This window comes from Lampetra fluviatilis, chromosome 5, assembly GCF_964198595.1.
Source record: "Lampetra fluviatilis chromosome 5, kcLamFluv1.1, whole genome shotgun sequence".
In the NCBI taxonomy this organism is placed as follows: domain Eukaryota; kingdom Metazoa; phylum Chordata; class Hyperoartia; order Petromyzontiformes; family Petromyzontidae; genus Lampetra; species Lampetra fluviatilis.
The window spans coordinates 22,567,866-22,592,523 of NC_136279.1; the positions used below are offsets into that span (position 1 = coordinate 22,567,866).

The following is a 24,658-nucleotide window of genomic DNA, read 5'->3' on the forward strand; positions in this document are numbered from 1 at the left end:
CGCACGTACACTTACAGGCAAGTGCGCAAAAAGGCCAAGACCCAACCCAAGCCATGGGTGTGCCTATTGCGTATCTATTTAATGAAGCATACGCACAAACCCTAACACAACGCCCTCAAAAATATTTAGCATTGTATTTTTATTAAAGTTTTTGTTTAGTGGTTATGAGTGGTTACAATGATGAATAAGACTCCTGTATCAGAAACAGTTTCAACCACACCGACATCTCCGTACACACATCAAGGGGTGATATATGATTTTAGCATGCGAAAGTCTTATTTGAACATAGTGGTTAAGTTGACAACACAGCAATGTGTGATGTATAAAACTATTCATGCTGTAGGAACATGCAAAGTTGAATAATTAGGGCAACATTAACCGCAGCATAAACAATAGAGGCCTTGTTCGAAGCCTGATTTTATGTTTGATAATATATGATGGACAAACAGCCAACAGTCTTGCTGTCGAAACAGATGCCACCAATTCTCTAAACAGCACATGTTCACGTCACACCAATCAGTCAGACATTCACTGCCAACGTCACACTCTCATGTTGTTGGTCATCCCTTGGGTGTGTGTTGACGGAGGCATCTCGCATTTGTATTAATGAATCCCGTTCACATGGGGACCCTGAGAAGATGAACAAATAAACAACAAAAAAGTACCAATCACAATACACATACATTAACATTGTTAACTGTAATGGAATTTTTTTTTATCAACTTGTATACGTACATCGCATATTAAACCAATGTCTATGTAGGAGGTTAACGTCCAATAATTGTATGTTTTTTGTGGGAGATTTTTTATCATGCATCGATGAACACTTGGGGGTATCCTACATCATTATGACAACACTTTCTGATACAATGTTGATTTGAGGCTTTTGTGACTGCAGGAATCCATGCTGTTTGGTTCTTTCGGTAAAGTCACGTAGAAAAATAATAATAGATCACGACGTTTCGATCGCCACACAAGCAATCGTCCTCGGATGGGAACAATTGCTTGTGTGAGGACGATTGCTTGTGTGGCGATCGAAACGTCGTGATCTATTATTATTTTTCTATGTGACTTTACCGAAAGAACCAAAGAGTATACTTTCGTCCGTGCAAGCATCTTGCCTCATTCTTTTTACCGGTAATAATAACAGCAGCACAATCCCATCAGACACATTCACAAATGCATGCTGTACAGGCTGTCATTTTTGTCAACAGCCTCAATTGTTACCTTTTATGAAAAAAGCGTGAAGCATTTCAAAAATATCGACTGTGAGTGTTCAGAGGCAACATCATTAACGAGGCTTGTAGATTTGATAGCAAACACACGCGGAAATGTTTATCGATATTCAATATGTATGACACTCATGGAAAATGATAATGCTTGAGGATCAATAGCAAAGTCATACAATAAAACACTTCACTCATTTTGGGTAGCAGGGTGGCATAATTGTTGTGGTCTGGGACTGTCTGCCTTGCCCAAGCTTATATTTATTAATACATCGTCAGGAATTGATATACTTTTGTAATTTGCATTAATATGTGTATTTATTTATTTTGAGTGACTTGCTTACCTTACCTATACTTTGCACTCCGAAAGATTTTTGCATTATTCTAACTTTCTGACTCGCCTCGACTGGACATCTGTGCAAAAAGAGCTTCATAGCTCATTGGATGCCTTAGGTTGAATTTAAGATTCTGATTCTGGTAAGACTTGCACGTCACAAAAAGAAATCCAAAAGTTAAATTCCAGACTCGAACGCCTTTCTGTGTGGAGTTTGTATGTTCTTCCCTGTTTTTGCACGAGTTTCCTCCAGGTCCTCCAGTCGGCTCTCATAGCTAAAATAATATTTTTAAACACTTTTTTTAAAACACGCTTTTAAGAAATGTACTAGTAATGGCAGAACTCCACGACTCCAGGAAGTGGCCCCGAAGCTTGCCATAACGTAAGGGACCGTAGCCAATTACAGCCAACGTCAGTTGACCGTGGACAATTAGACCCAAGCCGAAACATAACATATAAAAAATAATGTCATTTTTTTTTCATGATAGAATATAGTATTGTCATCAGTATATTACATAAGTATACCAAGTTTGCAGTCGATACAACATTGGGAAGTGGGTTAAAATTGAGTTACAAGATTTGAGGATACGACGACAACAACAGAGTTAAAATAAATCGTGCAAAATGGTATTTGCCAAACACACCATCGCTAAAAAATCACTTGCAAATGACTCAATTGGGATGACACTTAGCAAATTCATCCTTTACTGCAAAAAAACGTGTCAGAAACCTCAAAAAGGGTCTTGAGGCTCAGTGAGGCTTTGATTGGTAAACAAGCAAAATAAAATAATGCAACTAACTTTCACAAATAATCACTTAACAGTACACTATTGAGCCCTCTATTTAGTATTATTACCAAATATACTTTTAGTGATAACGACCATATTTTATTCAGCTATAACATATTTTTTTAACGTTAAAAACAGCACCCAAGAGACAGGGACAATTAATTACTTCATCGCTCGACTTCATATCTCCTGTTAATAAACCCATGCTGCAGAGATGCCAGTCAACACACCTTAAGTTGGGTGGAGTGCAGTTCGTACCAGTGCAGTTCGGCATCACTTTGGTTTGTATGGGAGGGAAACCAGCTCTTTCTGTTCCATGAGAGATTTTAGAACGCACGACCGTAAAAAGAAAAATTGTAAAAATCACGCCAATCACCCAACCATTTCAGGGGTTTCTGAGCAGATCCGTTCAGTACACACATCGAATATAATTGCATAGCTTGTACACTACACTGACGCTATCGATGTCATTTCAACACATTTTTATATATAAAGAGGATAAATGCATCTGAAGATGATGTACAATAATAAAGACGTACACGTGATGAGATAATGGCGAAAGAAGAGGGATTCTCGTTTTTGAAGCTAAAGGTACTGGGGAAAATGATTTCTGTACCGATAGATTCAAGTAGCCTCTGACCAATTCACCTGGAATGTGCCTGATCTTGTCAGATCTAAGGGCTGGGTACAGTTCGTGCTGGGATGGGCAACATGCATAAAACAGGCGTAATAGGCTGTGGGACTACAGTTTGGGGAGCAGAAGGAATTTGCAGCAAAATCCATTGCTGTACAATACTTAGAGACTGCCATGCCTGTGTTTCCCACCTTCACGAATCCCCTACAGCAACCCACACATTACAAATTAGCTCACAACTAGTTGTGGTGAAACACAGCAATCTCTGTGTAAATCACGATTCAACAACATTTTCCATGTAAAAGAGGGATGAGTTAAATTCGTCTCAATCGGCACTTAGAAGGTTAGAGGGAAATTTATATTTCAGAGCCATGTACTGTAGATAAACTGTGTAACGTGAAAACACAGATTCCATGTGACACACACACCCAGCTAAAGAATGTTTTGGAGTGGTCCAATTCGTGATTCTGCAAACACACCCAAGCAAAATGCTATGGACAGTCACCAGTTAATGCTATTTTGAGGATACACCCATAATATTATACTTGAGAAACTCCCCCCCCCCCCCCATTCTTCAAAATGGCACAGAAATAATGCATGCACGATGCAGTGCCAGATGACTATTTCTCGTAAGACTGCATCATTATTTTAAACATCAACACTGTCTCGAAAGCTGCAGGCAATGTGACCTTCGCTTGGTTAATTTTACGTTCTAAAAAAATGAATGCGTCATTGCGAGACCGTCAGAGATGCAACAGCTTGGGGAGGCATTCACCCAGCAGTGGGTTGATCATGCCTGATGATGACGATGAGAAACAAATACTCGATTGTACAGTAATGTGTTACCTTCATCCTGTCTTCCCTTTGCTTACGGAGCAAAGTCAGAATCTCCTGACGACGTTTCGCCTGATAAAATGTTAAACACAGGAACACGATGATTTACATTCATCACACGTGCATAATTGTTCAACATGATCGGTGTAAGAAATGGTAGGCAGCATGTAATTGATGTGTGTTATTAAACGCAAAGGTGTGGGAAGCTACATACACAACATCAATAATATAATTAATATACGCACACATTTTTCATATTTGGCCCTCTCTTCCACTTTTTCTTTTAACCTTGTCTTCATGGAAAAGTGTTGCTCCTCTGTGGACATGGTAGAAAAATTATGAGACAATCATATTATTTCTGTTCATTGGTGTTTTATTCAGACATTACAAATATCACGCCAGAAACAAATACATTTCATTATTCTTTTTTTTATATAATTAGCAACTCAATGAGTTATGTAACACTGCTTGCACGTAAAACATTTCTCAATACTGTACTTCTAAAATCCAAAATTATTACTTCACATACAAAATATACCTTTATAATGCAACATTTTATCATTAAGTGAAATAAATTTCGGTCTGTTATATGTTGTATGGGGCCGTCCATAAATGACGTCACGCACCTAGGGGGGGGATCAGACATTTGTGACGATGTGTGACAAGGGGGGGGGGGGTTGAGAAATGTGACGTCACATAAAAATGCGCAACTTTAAATAAATATATACAACACGTTCTACTTAATTAAATACTTTTTAATAAAAAAAATTCTGCCACAACATCAGAGTGCAGCAGTACATTAAATACGCACTACAATGACAATAGTTTAAAGGGATTTGAAGCATGTTTTATTTTGGGGGGGGAGGGGAGAGCTTTGTGGCGTCATATTAAGGGGGGGGGGTCTGACTTTTTGTGGCGCCGTGTGACGAGGGGGGGGGGTCAAAAATCGTCCAAAATCGCGTGACGTAATTTATGGACGGCCCCTATGCAGTATAAATGTGTGCACTGTGAACCCAGTGGCGCCGGGTTTAGATTTCCGCCCGTGGCAAACATGAGAGGCGAGATATATCTGAACCGTGCCGAGCTCTTCCGCCTTCACAATCTCCTACAGACCAGCGTGGTGAAGTATAGTCAAATATAAACTAAACCATTTTTGATTTTACCAGATAAGGCCCACTGAGCTATATCGCTTTTTTCAGAAGCGACCTGGCTATCACAGAGTTCAAGTTCATTTATTAGGTATAGCCCTGTGAGCCATTCGGCTCTTGAATCGGGTGCAACCGCAACAAACAAAAAAAACATGAACAAGAAAACATCTTAAAGTGAATATGTGACTAAGTGCAAACAGAAAATCCAAGAAAAGACAGCAAAATATTGCAGAAAAAGCACCGTACACCAACACTGTGCAAAAATCCCAGTGGGATGCAAGTCAAACAACAACCACAAGACAACTTAGATTAAGGCCATCAATCTAACAACTTAGATTAAGTCATATAACAAATGATAGCTCAACGAAGTGGCCTATCATGGAAATTTATAGCAGCAGCTATATATTCTAAACGCCGTGATGTTGATTCTAAATGTTGAGAGAAAACCCAGAGGACCCGGAGAAAAATCCACGCGACCACGGGGAGAGAGGCACGGAAACTCCAAATATACAGCAGACGTCAGGGTCGGGAGCCAACCCATGGATACTTTCAGATTTAATTTGGCTGTAAATTAATATTGTTACAATTGTGTACAATCAAACCGTGCATTGCTATTCCTTAATAAAAACACGTGGATAGCCGTCTGTATGTGAACGTGTCTGATTCATCTGCAGCTTACTTGCGTCAGTTGAAAGTGGTGCCTGAGTATCGCTTCCTGCTGAAGACACATGCCAATACAAATTCATCAGTCAGCTTGTGTTTATCTTTCACACTTTCTGTGAAGACTCTGTGTACTTCACTTTGTATGTCCTTGAAATATCGTAACTAAGTTATAACCAGCGGTGAGTGCCTGCCAGTTTTTATTACCAAATCTCTGTGGAGTCATTCATAAGCCTACTTGTTAAATTGATCTGTGGTGTCAGTTGTGGTTTGAGATCTGTAATATCTTGTTTGATATTTTTATTATTTTATTATTTCCCTTCTACGTGACTTTACCGAAAGAACCAAGAATATCTTACCTTCCGTTTAACAAGAGAAATGCTACTTTGTCGATTATCTAACCAGCAAAGCCTCATTGAGTGTCTCACTACTTTTTCCGGAGGGTCCTGCATTGTGAATGTTTGCCAAATACCTTTAATTAGTCTTTGGCTTGTGAGAGGAGACACGAGTACCCATATAAACCCTACAAATACGATGCTGCAGTATGAATAACACACCAAAGTTGCTCTCTGTGCATGTCTCTATGTGTGCCACCACCTCTCTGTCCTACAGGTGTCCTTTTGATAGCTGTTTTTACCCTTTTATCTGGCAACAAAACTGACACCTTTTTTACAAGGAGTCTTGTTTGCATTGACCACAATACCTGCAGTCGGAATACAAACAAAAAACACACAACTCTGATAATGTATGCACTGTCCTTGAAATTGATTGGTCCACACCCGAGACAGCTTTCCTTAGAGCCTAGTCTCACATGGTGTTGGACCAGATGACGCCAAGAGGCGTCATCTGGTCCAACACCAGATAAAAGGGTAAAACAACAATTATCATATTTTTCTACTGGCAAATGAGGTTCCAAAGGTGTCCATTTCTCGACGTGCGTCTGTGCCTCTCCAACCCAGTGGCTTTTTTGCGTCTCGACGTGCCTCTCTGTCTCTCGGTGTATTCCTTCATCGCTCAGTAAAACCCAGCCAATTGAGGCCGGGGGGCTTTATATTCAGCCGGCTATGTCGGGGTCAGCGGCCCGTCAAATCATTCCGCACACGGCACACGCCACATTACCTCGAACTGCTGCTGGCTGTGGCCACGAGACACAACATGCCACGTATACCACGTTCTGCCAGCGACCCGGAAAACATTCGGCGATGAGAAAAAATAAATTCTAGATTTGAAGCTTTCGCGACTGCAAGGATTCATACTCTTAGGGTGTTTTTTTCGGTAAAGTCACGTAGGTAAAAATTAAAATAAATAAATATTTATTATCTTTATTTTTACCTATGTGACTTTACCGAAGAAACCCCAAGAGTATGAGAAAAAAGAAGCCCTGGCCAACTCCAACCACGTACGTGGGCCCCGCTCCCTGTCAGCCACCCGTAGCCGCTGCCCGATGTCGGCCGAGACGAGACGCGACTCGAGCGGCGGCTCCAGGCAGGCCGACCTCCACAGGGCCCGGGCCACCTCCACGTCCCCCGCCTCAGAGCCGGTGAACGCGGCGCAAAGCTCCCACCATCGGGTGCCCTCCTCCTCCATCATCATCTCCTCCATCGTCATCTCCTTTTCCATCGTATCTAGCTGCTGCTGCTCCTCACCGTCCCCGTCTAGGGGCGCTCGGGCCTGGCCTCCCCACTGGCCGAGGTGCGTCATGCTCCGCCCCGCGAGACCAGGAAAGACCGTAGGCTTAGTTCGCCCTCAGCTCAGGCCGCGAGTCCTTGACAACGGTTGCCATGACAACGCTTGCCTAGACAACAGTTGCTATGATGCAAGCTCATTCACAGCTTCGAGATATCGCAAGAGTCCAAGTATTCTTGGTTCTTTCGGTAAAGTGACGTAGAAGGGAAATAATAAAGTAATAAAAATTAAACAATAAAATACACGTATTCTTGGTTCTTTCGGTAAAGTCAAGTAGAAGGGAAATAATAAAATAAAAATAATTAAAATGATCACGTTTCGATTGCAACACAAGCAATCATCATCAGGTGTGAAAACTACAGCAAGAAAAGTGGCCACTTTTTTCAAATTTTCTTGCTGTGGTTTTCACACCTGATGATGATTGCTTGTGTTGCAATCGAAACGTCGTGAGAATGTAATTGTTTTATTTATAGTATTTTATTATTTCCCTTCTACGTGACTTTACCGAAAGAACCAAGAATATTAATCCCTGCAGTCACGAAAGCTTTAAATCTAAGAATCCAGTAATTAGTGAGTTTTGGCGAAGTCCACTGTCCTTGATTAGCTTAAGTTTTGAAAGAAAACCGAATCCCACGAAGAAAAACCCACCACGCCTTTACGAGAGGATAACAAACGTCCCCAAGTGTGGGACGTCAACCCGATTCAAGAGCCGAATTGGCTCACAGGGTTATACCAAATACATGAAACTGAAAAAAATGAAACATTTTTTTAAACTTCTCTGTGCTGAAATCTCCTGGTCACCTCGTGGTACAGCGGGGATTTGGGAGAAAACATGTATTAAAAAGTCTATTTAATTAAGTAGAACGTGTTGTCTATATTTATTTAAAGTTGTGCATTTTGATGTGACGTCACATTGCTCACCCCCCCCCCGTGACGTCATTTATGGACGGCCCCTCATCGCTATTGAGGGTTCTCTAGTGGAGGCCCTTGTACGTACGTGGAACTTCCTTCGCACCATACGTAGCAACTGTGCTAATCAGAGATGCGGGAGGGGGGACAAGCTAAACACAAAACAGTTCTTAAGAAGTTATTCTCAATCTAAATTTAAAAGTACATAGCTCCAGTGGCTTCCTAATATCCGCCAGCAGTTGCGTGAGCGAGGAATCACAGGGCTGAACCATTGCTTTTTTACCCTCACCACAAATCCATGCCTTCAATACGTTCACCTCCGCCTTCATCATCCACTTTATAGGATTGACCTCCCCCTGCGCCAAAAACCGAACCGGCCGAGCCAGCCATGCAACTCGGCCGACAGGAATCAACTCGCAAATTGGGCAGAGTCGAAGAAGCCCAATCACTTAAATAAAAAAAAATACACTTAATCCAGAAAGTAAATCTTCACCGTCAACACTTTTTCAGGGAGGGTGCTGCAATGGAATGTTTGACCAATTTTAATGAGCGAATTTGTGGTATGGAAATCCGAGCACCCGCAGAAAATCACATTCCACGGAATAACAAAAAGCTCAACCCAGATTATTTCCTGCACTGCCATCTACTGACCTCCTCGCAGCAAAGCTTCATTGTGATTCACAGACGGACGTGACCAGAGGTCGCAACCAGGTACCCGATACCCATACCCTACCCGATACCCGGCTACCCATACCCGGCCGGGTACGGGTACCCGTTTGCGACCCTGGTGCGGCCGGGTATGGGTACAGGTAGGCCGTGAGTCACCGGTGAGTAACCGTTTGTCACTGATTTCGGGTAGGGTACGGGTAGGGTACGGGTACCCATTTGCGACCCTGGTGTGGCCGGGTATGGGTACGGGTAAGGAATCAAAACCCATTTGCGACCTCTGGACGTGACCCACCTACCCGTACCTCCAGTTCTGGATGTGCAAATCACCAACGCACATTCGACTGTTTGGCAGCAGCAGAGGAAATGCATTCTCTATCAATGCAGTGTATTTCTGGAGTTTAAAAATCTCAATTGAAAGAGGAAGAAATGCCCAACTTTGAATTAAAACAAGTTTTCATCTTCCCAGTCATACGAGTTACGTAATAGACAATGACGCCGTGTAATTGGCAATGGTTATAAAATATACACCCAAGAAATGACACTTATTTGATGCTTGCATTGAATTATGAAATTGCTAATTATATAATGCGATTTTGTATCTGCAAGCATTTTGTATCTGCTTGCCAATTACTATTCGTTGCCAATTTTGAAAAGTAATGACAATGAAAAAACAAGCTGATCATTTTAATCAGTCATCAGGACATTTGCACGCATTTCACGTTATTAATGCATTAGCCGTTTTAATATTTTAAAGTATGCACATTATTACACACTTGTTAAATAGAGTATTGGAAACAAATGAATGACATTTAACACTATGTACAAAAACACTTTTAATCATGCCGTACAATATCACCGTGTTCAATGCACCTTTTATATCTACACCAAGTTGTACAGATTCTGTATGTGTAGCATTAGCTTTTTTTTCTCATGCGTAGAGCCTACAGCCATGACACAAGTACCAGGCGCTGCGTGATGTGTGGGTATTCAGAGCATGCGCCCTGTCTGTGGCATGAGTAGGAGCTCTCTCTGCAGCACAGGGTCGCCCCCCACTGGTACGCGCCGGCCCCCTGCCGTGCTGTCCGTCACCAGCGTGATCTTGTTGAACACTCCGCGACCAAAGTATTTGGCCACGACAGAGAAGCCATCCGATGAATGCTGCAGCTGTCGGGAGACAATCGTGACAGAAGAGTGCAACTTATTTCAGCAATATGTAATCAAGCAGGAACTTTATACATAGCGGTTAACGACCCATTAAAATGTGATATTTTTCCAGGGACCATAATTACCAACAGAAAATTTGGCATTGTCTACAAACATTGTTTTTCAAATCGAATTGTTATAATTTTATGAAAATTAGAACTATAAATATTCAGCAATTTTCCACTTGTGTTTTATTATAGGGAACAATTATTCTGTTTATCAATGTTTCAAAAGTTTTGTGTGGATGACTAAGCCAACAATTCTAGATTTGAAGTTTTCGTGACTGCAAGGATCCATACTCTTTGGTTCTTTCGGTAAAGTCACGTAGGTGAAAAAATAAAAAATAAAAACAAGATAAAAAATCACTAAATTAAATCACGACGTTTCTTATTTTTTTTCACCTACGTGACTTTACCAAAAAAAAACAACAATTGTTGGATATATTTACCAAATGATACAATACCTCATGGTTATAACTAAATAAATCAGAATGCTCCCGATCTCATCAGATCTCAGAAGCGCACCAGGTTGACCCTGGATAGTGTGCGGCAGGGTGGCCCACCATGCACATCAGATTCTTAAAAGCTGCTGGGTAATGTAGTGGGTAGCAGAGGGCATTGCAGTAAAAATCCACTGCTGTGTTGTATTTATATGTATGTATGTTTAACTTCTTTCACACCGTTCGTAGCCAAACGTGCTAATCGGAGATGATACCATGTGTATGTTCACCGCCTTCTCCAACCCGGACTGACCGGCAGGAAGTGTGGTCAGGTAACCCCCACAACCACATAGAACATCGACAGCCCCTCTCATCGATCAGTGAATTCACTAAAGGGCTGTACACACACACACCTCGTGGTGAAACGTCTCGTGCAGGTCCCGTGAATGCTCTTGAGCGCGAATGCGCTCCTGCAGCTTGCGGTTTTCGGGCAAACAGGCGGGGCACTCGGCATCGCTCTCGGCGTAGCCCTCGAAGCAGTGCTGGTGGTAGGCATGCTCGCACAAGAAGTGTACAGATGGTAGCTCCAGCGGATGCTTGCACACGCTGCACTTTGTCACCTGAAAAATTTTCGCACTAGTGGAGAAAAAAGAGAGTTGTAAATCATCAACTTATAAAGTCACTAAACAGCTGTCTAGAGCGTTTTTTCATCTGTAAGTACCTTTCCTCGTAACAGTGAATACATTGTTGATAAGTACCGGTGCAACTCTACGGGAATTAGTCACAACCATGATAAAAATTTGTGTCATTTCTTTCAAGGGTAAATAAATCATACTAGGTCTCCCTTGAAATGAAAACTTGTTGTCTCAAAAGATATCACTTAGTTCTAAATAAAAGCCAATGAAACATAAGCATAGCTTCAGGAATGCAAATAAGTTGATAATGATGAACACAGACAGTCTTTTCTCATATTTCACACTGAGAATATTATTAGGGGTTGGCGCAATGCGCTATGAACTCGGCGACCCGAGCTTGATTTGTGGCCAAGGATAACATCAGTGGCAAGCAATATATGAACTGGTCCTAGGCCTCCCTTCACAAACCTACACTGCATTGATCAGCATGGCGAAGTATGGTCAAGTATAGGGAAGGTTTGATAAAACAGTAGAAAGATTAATTGCTGTACATTTTTTTTATTTAAAGAAAAATGTATTAACTTCGACAACTTATTATTTTCCAAAATCGAATTGTTCCTATTTCATAGTCATGCATGACGGTTATTAAAAGATCCAAATAGTTCATTAGAAACTAGATTACAGTAACAACTGCTACAATTGTGTATTACAGTTTGAGTAAAACCTTGGTGGGCAAAGAGGCTTTGTGTACAAGTGGTGCTGTAACTGTGCACACACACCCATATGTATGTATAACTTCTATGTATAACCGTGCTAATCGGAGGTTTGGGGGAAGGACAACAAACTACACAAAAAGCAATTTAAAAAAAATTAGTTTTCAATCGAGATTATTTAAAAGTGCATAGCTCCAGTGATTTCCTAATATCAGAAGGAAGAGCGTTCCAGACGACCACAGAAGCGCATCTGAAAGCGCGCGATGTGGTGACCATCTTTGTTCGATGGCCAGTCAAAAGCTGCTGTGAGGATGACCAGAGTTCGTGTGATGGTTTATTCTCCAGCACATATACACACCTGGTGCGCAGCTCCTCAATATGGCCACGGATCTTCTCCGTTTCCTCTCGATACCCACGCACGTACTGCTCATCCTCCGCTATCTGCTCGCACTCTGACTGTAGCCGCCGGATGATGTAGTCCTTGATGACTGCCAGTGTGGCTGTTGAGTTGTGAGCCAGGGTCTGCACCACTGACAATATGTACGTACCACGACAGAGATTTAATAAGTTTAATATCAGGAACATTTGACCAAATCACCCAGAAGAATACGTTCGACCCCACAGATATTGAAAACTCGGCACGGTGGAGCCTGGATAGAGCTTGGAAGGGCAACCACGATGCACAAAACAGGTGTTATAGACTGCTGTGGGATTGTTGGGGGCCGCGCAGCAACATTGTTGAACTGTCCTTCTATGCTCAGAACCACCTTCAAACCAGACCGCACTGACCAGCATGGTGAAGTATGATCAGATAACCCCTCTCCCTATTACCTATAGGGTGTATGGAGGCCCTCATCCAACAATTGATTGACAATGGTATGTACATTAGGAACTGTGATAATTATAAATGTCGAAAAGAGCGTTTAACAGTCATAACATTGACAATATTTATGAATGCGAATGTGCAATGTGGCTGCGGTGGTTTTACCAAGAAGGGGCGGCATGAGGTTGTTTTGGTCGATGTGCTGTAGCACCTCCGTGATGAACGGCCGACAGTTTTCCTCCTTCCGAGCAAAATATCCCAGGGCCTGCTCCCAAAGGCAGCTCTCACGATCACTGTAGCGCTTGCACGCTTCGATTACACGTTGGTAGTCATCGCTCTCCATGTGAAACCGCACTATCTGCTGATATCTGCTCCGGGAAACAAAAACGCAGAATTCTTATATCCACACACAAGTAATGATGTAGAAAATCATTACGGTCACACTTGCCAAAGGAGTGCATTTAATGAGGCATCCAGCATCTGCTGTTGCCACACTGTGCTTTTCTTCCCTAATTGCTTCACTTTATCATCCCATACCCTTAGGCTCTCAATCTTCCGAATAAATGTTTTTTTGCAATATCGCAAATAGTGCTCAACAACGGATGCTCATGAGTCATGGCAAACGTAACTTTATTATTCAGTAATATTTACAGAGTTCATAAAGCGGAAAATGTGCCCACTCACAGCTGTGCCTTCTCGTAGAGGAACAGAATGCCATCCTTGAAGTTGTTCATCTGACACATAATGAGGGCCTTGTCGAAGTTGCTGTTGAACGCTCCGCTCGTCAGCAAAGCCATTGTGGCATTTTCCAGGTTGTTTTTTTTCTAACTCATCAAAACGAAAAAAAACCGAGTGTCATTACTTCCATGTGCTCCTATTAGAGAGAAAATGCCTGCTGCGTTTGTGAACACTGCAGCCATTTGCTCCACCACACAATGCAGTTATTAAAAAATTGAATATCTTGCATCTCCTGCTATTCTCTTCTGTTTAAAACCTCTGAATAATATTACTGATGAGCTACAACTTCAGCCTAATTAACATGAAATATGTACACAAGCATCAACACATATTAATGTTTGCAAGGCAGAACTAAAATTGCATGATTATGAGTTAACTTAAAACAAACGTTTAGTCATCCGTGTACTTTTTATTAGAATTCAACTCCCATTATGGTATGTCTAACAAACTCAATTAAAGCTGTCATTGTGTAACATGGATGTAAATATATTTTGACAAACAACCGAACCATTTGGGCAAAAGTATACCTACCAAACGCTCAGAAAGTTCAACCTGGTTAAGCAGTGATTGGTAGTGGTCTGTCTTATACCCCCTTGAAGAGAGGTACAAATATACAATGGGAAAATGTGTAACTAAAATGTCTCTGATTTCATGTATCTCAATATCTCCCACCAGCAAAAGGAGAGAAATAGAGATAGACAACCCACTTAACTGTCTGCACCTACTTACATAATTTAATATCAATAACACCTAATAGCTAAGCAATGAATCGTATTCTGATGCAGGCACACCTGTGGATCAGTCTCGTGCATCCAATCGCACAGGTAAAGCTCCAGCAAGGTGTCGTTGACACCCTGCGAACATCGTGGCTGCACCTCAGCCATGTGCTCCAAAAATGCTTTCAGCTGCTCCCGGTTATTGGCATATATGTGGATGAATTCCTCCGGGTTTGCCTGCGCGAGTACACAATTGAAAACGTCAGATCAACGCAGACAAAACAGGCATCCAACCTGGACCACAATTACATTCACTTAGTTACAGCAAATCCATGTACCGTTTACAGTTCAATTCGCCTTTATAGATTCATGTTTAAAAAAAGCAAACCACAGTGCCATGTGTATGGCAGCTACTTTTACAAACGTGGGAGGAAAAAACAAGGATGTGCCAGGCAGACGTTTCTTGCTCAAGAATTTGTCATGCCGTTGTTCTATTCTTGCAAACATTACAATTTAGTTTCTACTTGTTATGTTCAAAGAGGGAATTTCGTGCGACTGAATTAACCTTTTCAGTTTCTGCCGCAAAGGCAGAGGTATCCCCGTCGCCGCCGTGGGGATCGGCTCGCGGCCGGTACCCCGTGCACAGAACTTTGAGCAGCCCTGTCGTCTCCACTGGGGCGTACTGCACCAATGTCTTGCCGTACTTCTTCAGGTTGCTCTCGGCCTGCTCAAACGGCAGCTTGGCAATGTACACCAGAGCTTTGTGGCAGTCCTGCACACGTGAGTGACGTCCACAAAGCAGAAGGGGAAAGAAAAAAGACAAAGCATGTTTTGGGACTTGTGAAATATACTTTTGCTTACATTCACAATTACATTTTTTCCCAAGGAAGATAGCAGACTGACATATTATTTAACTAGAGCATGTGATTTACAAAGATGTGATTTGAGTTACATACGTAAAAAAAACAAGATCTAGTTTTGGCCTTCAGAGAACCATAACATAGTTTGGTGCCGTACCGCATACACCTGCATATCTAGTTGGTGATATACTGTGCTCCTCTGCAGCAGTCCAATACAAGAAACACACCCTGCTGGAAGACTTTATTCCCATATTTCAGTCATGAAATTGCAATATTAAATAACTGTTATGGCATGCTACTTTAATGCACCAGAGAGACGGTATGAATTGATTAGCAAAATACAGTTTAAATTGACTTAGTTTTTCACATCTGTTGTAAGGAAGCAGTAAAGCATGATGATGAGTAAATCATAAAAAGCTTTCTAGACTTGACGTTTTCGTGACTGCAAGGATCCATACTCTTGGTTCTTTCGGTAAAGTCACGTAGGTAGAGAAAATAAAATAAAACACGACGTTTTGGGCGCAACACAAGCGTCCGTCATCAGGCGGGGACAACCACAGCAAAAACAATCGCAGAAGTATGCCAAAGAGATGACTATGACAAGGGATTATATAGGAGCCTCCTTTGAGTCTTGCTCGTCTCCTACTGGACATCTGTCAAGAAGAGCTTTATAGCTCATCAGATTCCTCCAGTATAAATAAATATTCTGATTCTTGCTAGAACTCTTGCGAGATTAACACAATTTTAGTGATAAAATGGTGAAGCGTGCAGGGGTCATGGGTAAAAAGTGACCTTGATGTCTTCGAGCTGGATCTTGAGGTACCACTCGTGCTGTGCGTCCTTCTCAGCCAGGTAGAGCGCATGGTCATAGTATCCTGCCTGGCGGAGCACCTTGATGGCCGTCTCGACGTCGAACGCCACTTCACTCGTCTGTTAACATAACAGGCACGCACGTTTAACGTTACAATGCGAGCTACAATTTTAAACAGAGGAAAGTGTTGCTGGGGAAGACATTTCCTTGTTTGTTAATCATCTCCAGAAAAATGTATAATGGTGAAGGTAATCATTCACAACCCTTTTGTCAATCCACTGCTGTATGAAGGCCTTCACATACCAGGTCAGTATTCGGGTTGTTTGTACATATTTTACCACACAGGTCAGTGTAGATTAGTCCAAATTCCCATTTAAGGACCATATATCCACATGACGAAATGTTCTCCACGATGCTAAAGAATTAATACAGTAGTAGTTTATACGTCAATTTGGAAGTGATACAAAATATTACTTAAGTACACTCCAGCATACCTTTATGAACTCTTCCAGCTTCGAGCTGTCCTTGAGCTTGGTATAGCAGTTGAGCAACAACGTGGTGTGGTCCTTGTTTGCTCGGGATTGGCGATGCAGGGCCTGCAGGTATGCCGTTAAGTTGTGGATTCGCTGAGCGTCTAAGAACTTGCGAATGACATATGACGGCTCCAACTTGCCAATGGTCCTGGTGAAAAAAAAACTTCATTCAACACTACACATAGTATACATCTCATAAACCAATGCTCTAAATTTAATGCACATGTATTGCACTCATATGTTAAGTCACAATTCAGATACTTTCATGTAAAATAACACTGGTCAACAAAAAAAAATTCTGGCCTGGACATTTGCAGCTGTTTTAGACTAATTTCAGGGTGCTGATTTATGCTATCGGCATACCCCATTTTCATTGATTTTACCCGAAATTAACTCTGTCACTTATGATTGCAAGTTGTTGCGAGTCAGTGACTGCTTTAGTGTTAAAATATGGTGCTGTATTTTTAGGATAGTGTGTTTATAATATCATTTTATGTAGATATCCACATTTATTTAATATTTTTCTTCTGCCGTTTTTATTGAAAATGCAATATTTGATATCTCAAAAACCTGATGTGATAGACAAAAACTGATGCCAGATTTGGAATCAGCATCCCAAAATTACCTTAAAACCGTTGGAATACCATATGCCAGAAAAAGTGTGTTGACCAGTGTTATTAATAACATCATAAGAATAAAGACAAGTGCTCTCAATGCAGTGTTCGTATGCCTCTTTCAGCTGACGCACCTTATGTACTGCTGGATGGCTCCATCATGATCTCCCTTGCTGTACAGGTGATCCCCATACTGCCGAAAGATCTCTGCTAATCCATCCGTGTCCAGGTGTTGTGTCTTTGCCACGCTGATAGCCAGCACGTACAGATTTTTCTTAAACAGCATCTGTTGTGATGGTAATGAAATGCATGTTACTGCTACTGTACCGGGTACATCCATCATGCCTGAACCTAAGCTCAGCTGTCACACCCAATGGATTTCATAATTTTTTCAACATTTACCCATTTTTGTTGGAATGGCACCTTTGGTGTCATCTTATCCCCATGACCACCTACATAGGAAGGCTACTGAATACATAGAGACTCATCTAAATTCCTTTTGGTTCTAGAGTTAAAAGCAGAGTGACTGACAAGTGTAAAAACTCTTTAGATAAAGCAATACTAATATAATTTGAAAATAATGTAATTCAGCCATCCATCAATTGGGTGCCTTGAGTGACCTGTTGCTCCATTCAAAGTTTTCCGCCACTCTCCAATAGATTTACATTGTGGAAAAGGAATATTTTTTTCCCATCTTTGTTTAATTTTCTTATTCTTGAACTATTTGAGTTATTTTTTTATATATATATAAGAGCAGAAATATAACCACCTTTGAACAAACCAATAATAGTAAGATAATGCAGACAAGGAATATATCAAACAAATTATTTTGTTTCCTGGTCTTTTGAATTCTTTAGGGTGGAAAGGATCGATTTGTTTTTGTCTGGTACAATAAGTTAATGTTCCTTACCTCCAGCTTGGTCTGCGTGTCCTTCTCATGCAGGGCAACCAGCTTGTTGTCGCCCGTTAACACAAAGAGGGAGCCCCACTCCACCAGCACGTCCACCACGTGAGGGAAGGGTGCCGAGTAGGCAATCAGCTTGTTCTCCAAGTCGTACACCGTCACCATGTGCATGTCCATCGCTTGCCGGTCCAAGCCACTCCCTGACGATCTGTAAATTTAACATCTGGTCTTCATTACAGAAATTACCACCGTCTTTAAGAGTAAACAAATTATTAGCCCAGAGAAAATAGATTTTAAAATGTCATTGACAGACACGTTAGCTCTAGATTTGAAGCTTTCGTGACTGCAAGGATTCATATTCTTAGGTTTTTTCGGTAAAGTCACGTAGGTAAAAAATTAAAATTAATAAAAGTAAAATAAAAATAAAAAAAGATTTAACTACACTTATTTGGACCATCTTATTTGACAGACAACTATTACAGGTTACTGATAGACAGCCAGTTCTGTTTTACCAGGTTTAGCCTTCTTTTTTCACACTTTTGTCATGTAGGCCAGGCTTAGTCACAAACCGAACCTCTCCATAATAAAGGCTCAGTCTTTTGTTATGTAGCCTATTACCATCTACATGGCAGAGTCTCGGTCTCATTTGCAGGATTTGTTATGTAGGCTAGGCGTTAGTCACAAACCGCACCTCTCCATAATAAAGGCTCAGTCATTTGTTATGCATTCTATTCTTAGTCTTAAGCCTCACCTTACCATATTAATAAAAAGTGTGCCGTTCCTGGCCCTGCCCCCCTCAACCATTATATATACGGAGTGGTATCTCCTGTAATCCCTCATTTACTTGATACAGCTGTCGGGCTGTGACGGTTCCACCTGAAGGCGGAAGCTTGTGTTGCCTCTGAAACGTCGTGATTTTTATTTTTATTTTATTAATTTAAATTTTTTACCTACGTGACTTTACCGAAAAAACCTAAGAATAAGACACGTTAGCCTTATACGGAAAATAATATTACGTAAAATAACCCCCCACAATCCGCACGGCGTGGGGAGGCCCTCATCCAGCAGTGAATTCCAAAAAGGGCCACACAGGCACATTTATTAAAATTGGCCATTTATATTGAATTACTCATTATCATCATCATCATTGATCACTCATAAAGGTTCGACATTTCTCAAATGGGCTGCACGAAACGTGGACCCACCTAGGCATGGACTTCGAGTCCTTGGAGACAACGACCAGGTATCCGCGGAACCAGCACACGAGGCGTTTCTCTCCCTCGAAGGCGAAGCAGGGCCCACGCTCCTCGGGCTGGTACATGTACACGCAGTCGTCGCGCGCCACGATGAACTGATTGTCCTGCGAGAGGTCGCTGAGCGTGGAGCAGCGCAGGGCGCATCCGTGGGGGTCCAGCACGTGCCGCTCAATCTTTGCCTGGAGTATGTATGACTAGGGAACGTCAAAACAAGAGTGGAGAAGAAACCTTAGTATTTAGAAAAATGTAGAGAACATCTACGACCGACAAGGAGTGATTATTCAGCACATGTGTAAATGCTACATCGTTTGTGTTGACGACAGGACTGACAGATGGCGACTGCTTGTGTAGGCCTTCATTCAGCAGTGAACAGATCATGGTAGCTGATGATGTATATGTAATGCATTGTTTGAAGCCACAGAGTAAAAAAAAAATGTACAAATACAATGAAAATACTTTTTCTTATTTATTTTAAAATCAATGGTTGAAGCTACAAACAAGCTGAAAATTAGTATAAGAGAACAGTGGGAAAAAATTGTTCATTTTAAATGTTTTATTAAAATGTGACATATGCAGTGTGATTTAAATGCATCAAATATGAATATTCAATAAAAAATATATATTCAAATACGGGTTCTTAATTTTTCAGTATAAAGGCTGGCAAGGTGTAAGATTTTTTTGTATCTGTTATTAAACCACACAAAATTGTATAGTCACCTGCACGTTGTCGGTGGTCACCACGAAGAGGTGCATCACCTTGCCCACCTGGCGGAAGGCCAGGCCCGTGATGGGGTACGTGCTCTCATGCACCACCTGTGTCTTGCTGTGGCGGTCACGTGTGATATCTCCCTTGATAAGAACCACGCTGCCGTCCGTGAATCCTGCAGCACAAACGCAGCAGTGGCCCTCACTTGCAAAACAGCAGCCAGTAACCGCCCACGCATGACAAAACATTTCAACGTGTCCAAATCCAACCGTATCTCAGGACGCTGTACAGAAACAGTAGGTCGGTTAGATAAATGAAGTAGGCCCATTGGCAGAGGAAATAATTAATGCCTTGAGCCTGAATTTAACAGTGGCAGGAAATCAACAACACAAATTGGTCGATGGCAGTTTTAGACAATGAGGGTAGCAGAGGAGAATGGTCAAATTACAACTGAAGGACAGTTGATTGAGGGATTCGTTGAAAACAAAATGTATGTTTCCTGGTATTTGGATTATATGGATGACCACATTTCCAGGGTCTCTCGTTATCAATATTCACAAATGCTAAAACACTCTCCAAGTGTCAGGTATTTACCTATGCCCATGTAGTTGAGGCCCTCATGGATGGCAAGGCAAGTCACTTCGGTCGGCTTGTTGCTGGGGATGGCTCTGAAGATGCGGCAACACAGTGGGATGCCTGTCTTGTCACGTTTGTCCATATTCCACACTTTTACCTATGTTGACGAATAGACAAAAATACGTAATTGAGCAATTTCCTCAGAGAGTTACATACTTAATAGGAAAGCCAATTTGTTTAATAAGCAACATTATTTAGCGATTATAAGTAATAAGTGAATGTCATGCACATGTATAATTCAAATGTCTTGAATTATTGAACAAAACTAAAGATTAGAGATGGCACAGTGACCAGCGTGGGCCCTGGGCCCCTTCTCCAACCCACAATGACCAGCGTGCTGGCACATGGTCATACAACCCCATGACCAGGGGTCGCCAACCTGCGACTCCGGAGTCACATGCGGCTCTTTAAGGACTTTTTCGGTGACGCTATTTATTAAGGACCACAATCGTGTATTCACAAACATTTTTACAAAATTCGGAAAAATGGCTCTTGTTATTTTGGTTGCCGGCTCCTGCCCATGACCGAAAAGGGTGGGTAGGCCTTCACCGAGAAGTGGATTTACAAAGAGCTATAAATTAATCTATTTTACGAGATGTGTATTCAAAACCAGCGTTTTTAAATATCTAATTAGTGATGCAGTTACTTGACAATGTGGAATATCGATTTGCAATGCTTCACATTCCCATTGGCTGCAAAACGAGCATCAGAATTTACTTGCCATGGGGTTGATTCCTTGCTCGTCTTCGCCCACCGACACGAACAGGTTGTGCTGCTTCAGCTGGTACAGGTGCGACACCCGCAGTTCGTACGCCTTGAAGCTGCTCAGCTGCAGATTCCGATTGAGGAAGTGAATGTTCCCTTCGAAATGTGCGCGTGTTAAGGAACTTCAAGAGCATCGTACGAGTTGTCACTGCAGACATGTTCACAGATTATGCCTAACTTTCCATAAAATACAACTCATCTGCTCTATTACCCACACAATTGTCAGTTCATATATAACATGCATTTCCTGCCTGTGACGCTATCAATGTAGTCCCAACGCAAACCCTGATATGTAAATTTGAATTCCATTTGTCCAAACCTTTGTGTTGGTACAAGTGCGCGGACACAACCTTATTCTAGCCAGTACAGGGGTTCTCAACACTGCGAGTCGGGGCAAGCTGCGTGGAATATCGCGCAGGAGACATTTGGAACGCGCACAACTTGGGGGCCACGTTGCTGCATGAAACATGAAGACACCGCACACGACAAACGCGTATCACCGGTATGGCGAGGGCATGTGATTTATGTCTCTGTAGCATTAATAACCTAGGGTGGTGGGGGGGCATGGACCAGTGGTGTTGTTTTGGGGGGGGGGGGCACACCAAGAAGTTTGATGAGACCCACCGCAATCCCCGATACACTCAGCGGTGTCTGCCCGAGAGAGCGGTGGCGCAGCGGTTAGCGCACCGCGCTACGGAACCCGCAGACCCGGGTTCGATTCCCGCTTCACGACCAACACCAGTGACGATTGTCTGAACCGGATCCGGGTCTCCCCTAGGCCGACTCGGCCTCAAATGAGTACCTGGTGCGGTGTCTAAGACATCGCCGCTGCGGAAGACAAAGGCGGCCGGGCGTGGCGCTGACCACCCACCTCCTCGTGTGCCGTTTCCGCCTTCATAGGTGCTACTCGCTGACGGAACTCACCCCCCAAACATTCTGTTAGGAGGCGATACACGAGCGGGGGTATTTGCCTTGTTGTTTTATGTTTCTCGCCCGACTCGGCGGGGAAGGCCAAAAGGATATCCCCGAACAGCATCTGCCCGCGTCCGCAGGCGCACACGCTGACGTTGAGCGCCGCGAGGCCGTCGAAGGCCCCGGCGCCTCCCGCGGGGTCCCGCGCCGCCTCTTTGTCGAAGAAGGCGAAGCGCCGCCACTGCAGGAACGCCATGGCTCTTACCCCTTCCTCCCGCTACCCGCCTCACTAAAACCCTACAACGGATCAGCTTGCCTCACTAAAACCCTACAACGGATCGGCGCGCCTCACTAAAACCCTACAACGGATCGGCGCGACTCACTAAAACCCTACAACGGATCGGCGCGCCTCACTAAAACCCTACAACAGATCGGCACGCCTCACACAAACCCTACAACGGATCGGCACGCCTCACACAAACCCTACAACGGATCGGCGCGCCTCACTAAAACCCTACAACGTATCAGCGCGCCTCACTAAAACCCTACAACGGATCGGCGCGCCTCACTAAAACCCTACAACGGATCTGCGCGCCTCTTAAAACCCTACAACAGATCGGCGCGCTTCACACAAACCCTACAACGGATCGGCGCGCCTCACACAAACCCTACAACGGATCGGCGCGCCTCACACAAACCCACACAAACCCTACAACGGATCGGCGCGCCTCACACAAACCCACACAAACCCTACAACGGATCGGCGCGCCTCACACAAACCCTACAACGGATCGGCACGCCTCACACAAACCCTACAACGGATCGGCGCGCCTCACTAAAACCCTACAACGTATCGGCGCGCCTCACTAAAACCCTACAACGGATCGGCGCGCCTCACACAAACCCTACAACGGATCGGCGCGCCTCACACAAACCCTACAACGGATCGGCGCGCCTCACACAAACCCTACAACGGATCTGCACGCCTCACTAAAACTCTACAACGGATCGGCGCCTCACACAAACCCACACAAACCCTACAACGGATCGGCGCGCCTCACTAAACTCTACAACGCATCGGCGCCTCACACAAACCCACACAAACCCTACAACGGATCGGCGCGCCTCACACAAACCCTACAACGGATCGGCACGCCTCACACAAACCCTACAACGGATCGGCGCGCCTCACTAAAACCCTACAACGTATCAGCGCGCCTCACTAAAACCCTACAACGGATCGGCACGCCTCACTAAAACCCTACAACGGATCTGCGCGCCTCACTAAAACCCTACAACAGATCGGCGCGCTTCACACAAACCATACAACGGATCGGCGCGCCTCACACAAACCCTACAACGGATCGGCGCGCCTCACACAAACCCTACAACGGATCGGCGCGCCTCACACAAACCCTACAACGGATCTGCACGCCTCACTAAAACTCTACAACGGATCGGCGCCTCACACAAACCCACACAAACCCTACAACGGATCGGCGCGCCTCACTAAACTCTACAACGCATCGGCGCCTCACACAAACCCTACAACGGATCGGCGCGCCTCACACAAACCCTACAACGGATCGGCACGCCTCACACAAACCCTACAACGGATCGGCGCGCCTCACTAAAACCCTACAACGTATCGGCGCGCCTCACTAAAACCCTGCAACGGATCTACGCGCCTCACTAAAACTCTACAACGGATCGGCGCGCCTCACACAAACCCACACAAACCCTACAACGAATCGGCGTGCCTCACACAAAATCTACAACGGATCGGCGCGCCTCACACAAACCCTACAACGGATCGGCGCGCCTCACACAAACCCTACAACGGATCGGCGCGCCTCACACAAACCCTACAACGGATCGGCGCGCCTCACACAACCCCTACAACGGATCGGCGCGCCTCACACAAACCCTACAACGGATCGGCGCGCCTCACACAAACCCTACAACGGATCGGCGCGCCTCACACAAACCCTACAACGGATCTGCACGCCTCACTAAAACTCTACAACGGATCGGCGCCTCACACAAACCCACACAAACCCTACAACGGATCGGCGCGCCTCACTAAATTCTACAACGCATCGGCGCCTCACACAAACCCACACAAACCCTACAACGGATCGGCGCGCCTCACACAAACCCTACAACGGATCGGCACGCCTCACACAAACCCTACAACGGATCGGCGCGCCTCACTAAAACCCTACAACGTATCAGCGCGCCTCACTAAAACCCTACAACGGATCGGCACGCCTCACTAAAACCCTACAACGGATCTGCGCGCCTCACTAAAACCCTACAACAGATCGGCGCGCTTCACACAAACCATACAACGGATCGGCGCGCCTCACACAAACCCTACAACGGATCGGCGCGCCTCACACAAACCCTACAACGGATCGGCGCGCCTCACACAAACCCTACAACGGATCTGCACGCCTCACAAACTCTACAACGGATCGGCGCCTCACACAAACCCACACAAACC

The 24,658-nt window shown here is 43.7% G+C and overlaps 2 protein-coding genes across 6 annotated transcripts; both read right to left on the reverse strand.

Annotated features, from left to right (window-relative positions):
• Positions 1 to 132: 132 nt before the first annotated feature.
• Positions 133 to 7,368, reverse strand: HOATZ (HOATZ cilia and flagella associated protein). 5 transcript variants are annotated; one of them, XM_078856238.1, is made up of 6 exons: positions 7,028 to 7,368; positions 5,644 to 5,682; positions 4,062 to 4,132; positions 3,829 to 3,888; positions 2,607 to 2,657; positions 133 to 630 (listed from the first exon to the last, which is right to left on the reverse strand). In XM_078856238.1, exons 1-5 carry the CDS (start codon positions 7,323 to 7,325, stop codon positions 2,622 to 2,624), a joined length of 504 nt encoding a protein of 167 aa, XP_078712364.1. In that variant the 5' UTR covers positions 7,326 to 7,368; the 3' UTR covers positions 133 to 630; positions 2,607 to 2,621. The 5 variants fall into 5 exon arrangements, with proteins under 5 accessions (XP_078712364.1, XP_078712363.1, XP_078712366.1 ...); XM_078856237.1 differs by having other exon boundaries at positions 135 to 630; positions 2,579 to 2,657; XM_078856239.1 differs by having other exon boundaries at positions 136 to 630; positions 2,579 to 2,657; positions 5,644 to 5,679.
• Positions 7,369 to 8,729: 1,361 nt separating this feature from the next.
• VPS11 (VPS11 core subunit of CORVET and HOPS complexes) lies at positions 8,730 to 22,795 on the reverse strand. The gene is made up of 16 exons (XM_078857191.1): positions 22,262 to 22,795; positions 21,197 to 21,343; positions 20,434 to 20,572; positions 19,851 to 20,014; positions 19,083 to 19,327; positions 17,884 to 18,085; positions 17,108 to 17,259; positions 16,321 to 16,507; positions 15,808 to 15,945; positions 14,721 to 14,927; positions 14,231 to 14,392; positions 13,386 to 13,525; positions 12,867 to 13,069; positions 12,237 to 12,408; positions 10,944 to 11,166; positions 8,730 to 10,052 (listed from the first exon to the last, which is right to left on the reverse strand). The coding sequence occupies exons 1-16, from the start codon at positions 22,406 to 22,408 to the stop codon at positions 9,876 to 9,878; spliced, it is 2,805 nt and encodes a 934-aa protein (XP_078713317.1). The 5' UTR covers positions 22,409 to 22,795; the 3' UTR covers positions 8,730 to 9,875.
• Between the last annotated feature and the right edge of the window lie 1,863 nt (positions 22,796 to 24,658).